A 7,858-nucleotide genomic window follows, 5' to 3' on the forward strand; every position below is an offset into this window, starting at 1 on the left:
AACTCTGTTGCTCTTTTACTGGGGTACCTAATTTTGACATATCTGCTGCGTGTGGATTTGTATTGCACTTGGCCTGATCACTGAGGTGTTTACCAGATTTTCAGGTTTTTTTTTTTGCATTGTGAAATTCCTTTTGGATTCTTATTTTTTATTTCCTGTAATGCTCAGGTGGAAAAAAAAAAGAGCAAGATAAAATGCACAGCAAATTTTTGCTCATTTTCATTTCTTTTATTTTACAGGAAACACATGAAATTGTGGCTATCAAGAAATTCAAAGACAGTGAAGGTAACCTTTTCTGCTGCATATGAACTGATCTTTCATGTCAGTAACTACATTGGTAATATCTCAGTCCCTCTATTTTAGCAAAGTTTCTTTTTTGCTGGTGGCCATGAAGGTGTTGATTACAAGAGCTGTGATTTTCAGAGTCACTCAGACACAGCAAAGTCTGATTTGTGTCGTTTTGCACAATTCAAACTCTGCTGTACACATCATTTCCCAGGGATTTGAAGAGTTTATTTGATAAGTGTTTTAGCTCTGCTATTCAGAAATTAGTTTTAAATCCCTGTGAAGATGTAGCAGATAGTTTAATTGCAGTGACCATCTTGAGGTCATGGGAGTATCTCAGAATCACATTTTGGAATTGCTGTGGCTCTTCAGCTCAGATCCTTGGCAGTAAATCTGGGTATTTAAGTCATAAACAGGATCATTGTATTAACTTGTCTACCAAAAAAATGAAAACAAAAAATGCAACATTGCCATTAGGTCTGGATTTCCACGGGATTGCACAAGAGCAGTTTACAGGACTGATGACTGCTTTTCACATTTGGAGCTTGTTGTTTACGAGTTTTTGGAAATTTGACAGAAGTTCTTTTGATGGGTTTGATTCAGCCCATTTCACATCTGTCTTGTTAATATGGCAGTTCATTAGAAATTGGAATATACTGTAATTGTTTCTATTGACATTTTTGTTTGACTGAATTTTTGCTGTTGTTTGACATATGAATAGTGAATGTGCTGGAAAGTCACTGTCTCGTTGTAGATGAGATTATGCAATCAGGCTGATGCAAGCCAACATCAAGCACTCAGTTTTAAAATGAAAAGATTTAGATTGCTCTAAATTATATATTTTTTAATCAAAACATTTGTGATTATAGTATTTTGTTTTCCTATTCCCTCCTGCTGCACTTCAATTTTTTATTTTTCCCCTCTCTCTTCTGATTATGATCAATGTGTTTGCATGACCAGTGTTATTCACTCTCCCCTGCACTTTTTTTTTTGCTTTTTGCCTTGCAAAAACAATTTCTCTTCCTTGTTTCCTCTGTCTCTAACTGTCTTTGTGCTACATGACCTGCAAATGCAATTTAGCTTTGAATTTATGCAAGCATTTCCCATTTATTGTGGATAACAGTTGTAAGAGATTAAGTACACTGTTTCTTATGTGCATGAGCAAATGTATTGAATTAATGTAATGTCATTTTACAAAGTGAAAAATAAAACTTTTCTAGTAAGGATTTCTTTGCATATAATTGTTGGTATCCTTTAGAGCCCCGTTAGTTCAGTGTCCCTGAATGATAATTGGTGTATGAGGCTTTAGTGAAGCACTGCTCCTTTCTTCAACACCTTCCAGACAACTGAATTGTCAAACCACTAAAATTAAACTGAATTGACAAACAGTTAAATTTCTTGACTCTGAATGAGATTCAAGACTTGGTTTGATCAATACTTGCTCTGCTGTGGCTGCTGCACTGCTCTGGCATTGCTGAATTTCCTCTGGAAGCCAAATGGGGAACACACAGGACTCACAGATCTGTACTGCAACGTTAAAATTTCTCATGGCTTTTGGGGAATACAGTTCTTTGGAATCAAATGTATTTGTTTTGCACTGTTCAAAGATGAGCTTTGCATTCCAGTTTTTGTGCTGAGGTCAGACTGATCTCCACAGTGCTTCATGTGTGTGATGTGGATTTGTGGGGTGGAGCATATGCACATCTATGATTATTATTTTGCAGCATGTTAGTTCCCTTCATAATTAAAAAAGGTAGAACTGCAAATGATCTGCCACAGAAAATGGAGCAGACAGTGATGGAAGTCTTTGAGGGGGGCACAAAAAGCACAGATCCTTTCCCTCTGTTCCCCATGCAGACAGCAGAGTCCAGCTGGAAAATAAACTTTTTATCTGTAATGTCTAAAACCAGGGAATTGAATCAGAATAAACTCTGTAACACTTGTTATTTAGAGGGTTTGTTTTATTTTTTAATCAGCTTATTCTGTCACTTTTACTTTTCACCCTAGAAAATGAAGAAGTCAAAGAAACCACTTTACGAGAGCTTAAAATGCTTCGCACTCTGAAACAGGAGAACATTGTGGAGCTGAAGGAAGCCTTCAGAAGAAGAGGAAAATTATACTTAGTGTTTGAATATGTGGAAAAAGTGAGTTGTTTTTTTAGTATCTTCACCACAGCTAAATCATCAGCTTACTTAAAAATGTCTCTAAAATTGCTTTTATTTTTAAAAATTAAGCTACCCTAGTCTGTAAACAGAAGCAGCAGAAACTTTAGTACAGTATGAGTTGTAATTAGACACAACTAATTGTGAGACAGCAACACTGATTACTGTTGTTTTCACCTCATGTGTTGATATTTTTTTAAAAAATCTTCCATACATGAATGCCAACATGTGTAAATTATGCAGACTGGCACACATCTGATTTGAGGAAAAATTTTCTTCTGAACTCTTTAATCCAATTGAATTGTAAAGCTGGATAACTGTCCTGTGTTCTGTTGTGTAATGAGTCTTACCCAGTCTTTCAAAACAAGATCATAGACTTTTGACCTTGGAATCTCTTTCAACTTTCTCCACCCTTCCCTGTTAAAAATAGGATTTGTTTGTGTATTTCTGTAACACTATCAATAGTTGCTTAGAGGGATTTGGCATGGACCAGTGTCATTAACTCCAGTCCTGACCTCATTTTGAAACTATTCCAAAATTTCCTGAGATTGGCCTATTGCTGCCAAGGAGAAAGGCCTATTTCTTCCAGGGAGGAACAACCTACAGCACATTGGTCTCTTGTCATTTTTGCAACCTTCCTGATGAAGGTAGACCTTTCTTCTGAATTCATTTAGCATTTCTTCATGTAAACAATTCGATGGTATTCAGATCCACAGAGTGAAAGAAAATGCAAGTTAAATAATGTCCATAGCCTTTCAGGAGATTCTGTTCCCCTGACTGAAATTCTCATTAATGTCCTGCCAGTGTGATGTTGCAGTCCAGCTCAGTGCCATCATCTGCACTCAATCTTCTCTCATCTGGAATTTCTCACCTAAAAGCTGTGTCTCCTTTCACTCAGCTGATGACTTTGTTTGTCATACAACTTTAGTGCAGAATGTGAGGTGACCTCTATTAGCCCACAATTTGGCAGAAATCAGATTCCATTTTCACCAGCAGATGTGCTGATCTTACTGAGATCCAACATTCAGAGCCTGACTTGTCTCACCCCTGTTCCTGTAATTGCTCCAGACACGTGGAATGTCTTTCATCAACAACTTAGAACAAACCTTACATTTTCTGTTATACTTGACTTGGCTAAGCTATCTGCAGAGGGGATTTGAAAGAGCAGCATAAACAAAAGAGTAATTAAATCATTAAATAATTGATCTGGTAAGGAGTATGTATTTAAAAACTGCTTCATATCGGGGAAAACTCCAGGCTGCAATGTCCAACATTATTTGCATCAGAACAAAAGAATTTTATGACAAAGGTAGGCATCACCTATTGCTTGTGCATGGTGTAATTTCTATATTAATGTTCACATTTCTTTTCAGTTAAACTTGGCAGTCCATGAACAGTTCTTATTTTCAGATATGTCAGAGTAGTATCCACTGTGGTTTGTTTGCAGACCAGGATGTTTCGTGTTCTTTGGATGAGAGTGGAAGGAATTCAATAAAATGGGGCTGTTGCAGGATCATTTTTTGTTTGACTGGTGATGAGCACTTTGTGTCCTTTGGAGAATCTTAACTGCAATACTGAAATCCAGATTACTTCAATTCCCATTTACTCTACTCTTCTTTATCCATCATCCCCTTAGCTCATGTCTTCATACAGGCTTGTGTCTTTCTGTGTTGATGCTATTCTTTTGTTTTGTATTTGTGACACAACTTCTTGACTTACTTATCCAGATCCACAACCTTCTGTGTGGACAAGAATCTAACTAAAATCAATGTGATTTCTTAAAAGAAAATTCCATTCCTCAGATCTGATGTGTGTCTAAGGAAACKTACACTCAAGAGCATAATTTCCAGTATTTATTTTCAGACTGCAAAACTTAGAAATGTTCTCAAATATCACCGAAATCTCTACTGTTCTATATATTCCTTTTCATTAAAACATCTTTTAAAAGAAACCTCAAAAATATTACTATACAGCTAAAGGAAATGTTTGTCAAAGACAAGCTAAATTTACTTGAAATGAAAAATCTACAAATGCTCAAATCCATAATGAAATGAGTTGTGTAAGGCAATATAGCCAAAATATTTCTATTTCAGTGCTCAGTAAATGAGACTTTTCTCTTTGTGGGTTGCTGCTTCCCATTATTAATTCAGAAATGAGAATATAAATGAGCATATAAACTTCATTGTACTTCTAATTGTGCAAAATTAGAGACAGTTGCTAACACAATGGGAATCTAAGCATTCTTTTCTCAAGGAGGAAATTTCCTAGTATGACCAGTAAGGATTTTTTTCCCTATTTATATGGATAAACCAGTTGATCTGGCCATGGTTGCAGAGTGCCAAAGATCACCACAGCTGATCTATAGCTATAGGATACTCCCTGGGTACTCTGTTTATGCCCCTGGGAGGTATTTTTATATTTTTATATCTGTTATTTCATTTGCACTAAGAAGCTTGTGGTTTTTAATACCCTTCCTATACAGATAGAGTTTCTGATTCACCATCCCCTGCAGTCTCACAGTGGCAGAAGTAACTTAATGAAGAAAGAAGTATCTTAAAGCATTGTTGAATATTTACAAAATACTTTGATTGGCTGAACCATTCAGGCCACACTGACCTGTTGTTTCTGTTTCAGCAACGTTGTAGGACTAAATGTCTTTTTAGGTGTCTTAGGAAAAGTGTCTTTTAAGGGCTTGTGGTATTTTTGTGGTTCACCTGTTATGATTGTTGTGTTCCTCACACGTGTTTTCTCTGGAATGAAAACAGGAGAATGTTTGTGAATAAAGTTCACTGCAGAATGTGAAACCACTGGTTTTTCATAGCTGGGCTCTGTGGCCCAAACGTGTTCTTCAGAAGGCTGAAAACATCTTCTCTTCCAGCAGCCAGGGTACAGCTCTTTTAAATAATCTGTCTTTCAAACATTTAGAATATGCTTGAATTGCTAGAAGAGATGCCAAATGGAGTTCCACCAGAGAAAGTGAAAAGCTACATCTACCAGCTGATTAAAGCAATTCATTGGTGCCATAAGAATGACATTGTCCATAGAGGTGAGTGTGTGTTCTCCATGTGGAATAATCCATTTTCTAAGGGGAAACATGGTACAGCTTGAGGTCATTTGCATTTTACATCAATGTAAGCAATTGCTTTATATCAACAGAAAAAAAATGTAAATTTGGCTGGGTCTTAACTCTGCTGCATGACTTCAGAGCATTTAAAAACAAAATTCATCTAAATATAAAGTTTGCTGTCCACTGTCTTTGGGAAATGATATTGAGATTGTAGCATAAGCACAGCAAACTGAAACTGCAGTAGCAGCCATTGTCTAAGAAAAATAATTTTTTTAAAGATTTCTTTGTGCCCAGTCATTTCACTTTTGAATCTAATAATGGAATACTGGAAGAAAAATAACTTGAAACTTAAAACTTGGTCCCCCATGTTTTACTTTTGAAGGCAGTTCCTCCCAGCTCTCCTGATTTTCAGCTCTGTATTTTTGTTTTCTCCCTGAGCTTCAGGCACTTAGAGTACATATCTTGATGTGTGACTTTATCTAGTTTTATGTATTTTATCCTCATTTAATAAAACTGAATTTTGCTTTGTGGTTTTACATTTCTAATTAATGTTTCCTGTAAGATAGGTTTCTCATATAGTATGCTTTTTATAATTAAGACCAGCAAGATTCTGAAAATATTTTCAAAAGGCAGTTGGAAAAATGTTATATGTGTATAATATAGGAATGAGAAAAGGGCTTAAAACTATAAACAAAACATTTTTCCTAAACAAATTACAAGAGGTGATCAAGATGGTCATTATAACTGAAGATGTTGAGCACAGCATACTTAATATTTTATTAGTTAACTGGGTAATTGAGTATCAATTATTTTATTTTTCAATTTGAAATATGGATATTGGTTTTCTGCCCAGGAATGTCTGTAAGCACATTTTATCTTTCCATATTTTGTTGGGAAACACTTTAAAAGACTTCAAAAGGCAGAAAATGAATTCTGCCTGTTCACAAATGGAGTTGCTGGAAGCTGTTTCAGCAGTTGCTCTTGTAATGGTTCATTTATGATTGCATGAATATCTCTAAATAAGTTATAATGAAATAATGTTTGTTGACAGAAGTCCAAAATTAAAGAGAACTTAACGCTTTTTTTTTTTTTTTTCCACTCTGATACTTCAGATATCAAGCCAGAGAATCTCTTAATAAGCCACAATGATGTTCTGAAGTTGTGTGACTTTGGTAAGTTTGGGAGATACCTTTGCTTGCTTACCTTTGTAATGAAAATCCTGCAGTGGAGTTTTGCCTTCTTTTGTGAGAGTTCTGCAGTGTGTGCTGCTTGAAAGYCTCTCAGCAGTCAGAATTGATTRCTGCCTCAGCTTTGGGGCTCSTATCTTAATCTGAGAGATCTCTGCYCTTAATTTGCTGACCCTGTGAMATAKYTGTATTRACAYGTYARYAGAAACTCTGCATTTCTCTCCTCCTGTGTTAGACAAGGGTTCTGTTTCCAGAGCTGTGACACTCAGCTGAGACAGCACAGATTAAGAGGAGGCTGAATGGCAACAATGGAGATTTATCTGGCCTTTGGATTAAAGGAAAATTAAAATCTTCCTTGCTTAGTAAAGGCACAGTAAACTTACACGTTTTATATATTTATGAACCATTGGCTTTTGTGGAATGTTGGGTGTGTAGTTATAGGTTAGCATTTTTTTTTGTTAGCTCAATTAAGGAATCCTATGCCCACATCAGATGAATGCCTGAAGGCTGGAGCTCAGAGAGCTGCCCATGTCCTGCTAACTCTGATGTTCCTGATTTCCAGTGCCTGTTTAGGGTCAGCTTTAGGGCTTTGAGGAATCATCACACGTCCAAGGAGAGCTCTGCCCATGTGAGTAATCCCAGCAGACAGCAGGGTGGATTGCTCCAGCAATCTGCATTTTTATTCTAAATGCTACATAAACACAATGAAATATTGTTCCCTCTGAAAAGCTTCCTGTTTGACTTGGTAAATAAAGCCAATCCCATAGTGCTGCCCCAAGGGCACTTTTCACTAAGAACAGTTTGGAAGCTGTCATTTCAAACCTCTGCAATTTTGAATGAAAAGAAGAACTTCTAACAAAATAAATCAAAAATGTTTTTAAGGAGCACAAAAAAGGTGTTTGCCATTTGCAGTGCTGCTTATTTCTTTTAATCCTAAAGGCATTTTTGCTTAAACATTCGGAAACAAAAACCATTCTGGGAGAAACCTKAGAAGATTTGGTCCATGTAAGTTCTTTGAGTTCGGGGCTGTTTATTCTGCAGTGGAAGGAACAGCACAGTTGGGACACAGCACCAGGGTCCTGTTTTGGGGTGCCTTTGCCTTTTTGGGTATCTACAGCCTCCCGTGTGCACCGCTGTGGCTGTGCTCCCTGACCCTA

The 7,858-nt window shown here is 36.7% G+C and overlaps 1 protein-coding gene across 1 annotated transcript in view; it reads left to right on the top strand.

The window, feature by feature from the left end:
* Nucleotides 1-239: 239 nt before the first annotated feature.
* The window catches only part of CDKL5 (cyclin dependent kinase like 5), a gene marked incomplete at its 5' end in the record, with an annotated part of 29,896 nt that continues 22,277 nt past the window's right edge, over nucleotides 240-7,858 (top strand). The window contains 4 exons of the mRNA XM_057387951.1: nucleotides 240-285; nucleotides 2,293-2,429; nucleotides 5,373-5,493; nucleotides 6,627-6,686. Coding sequence (XP_057243934.1) covers nucleotides 240-285; nucleotides 2,293-2,429; nucleotides 5,373-5,493; nucleotides 6,627-6,686 — 364 coding nt within the window. The remainder of the gene's footprint in view (nucleotides 286-2,292; nucleotides 2,430-5,372; nucleotides 5,494-6,626; nucleotides 6,687-7,858) is intronic.

This window comes from Malurus melanocephalus, unplaced genomic scaffold (genome assembly GCF_030028575.1).
Source record: "Malurus melanocephalus ecotype Western Australia unplaced genomic scaffold, MMel_1.1 scaffold_1453, whole genome shotgun sequence".
NCBI classification, from domain to species: Eukaryota; Metazoa; Chordata; class Aves; order Passeriformes; family Maluridae; genus Malurus; species Malurus melanocephalus.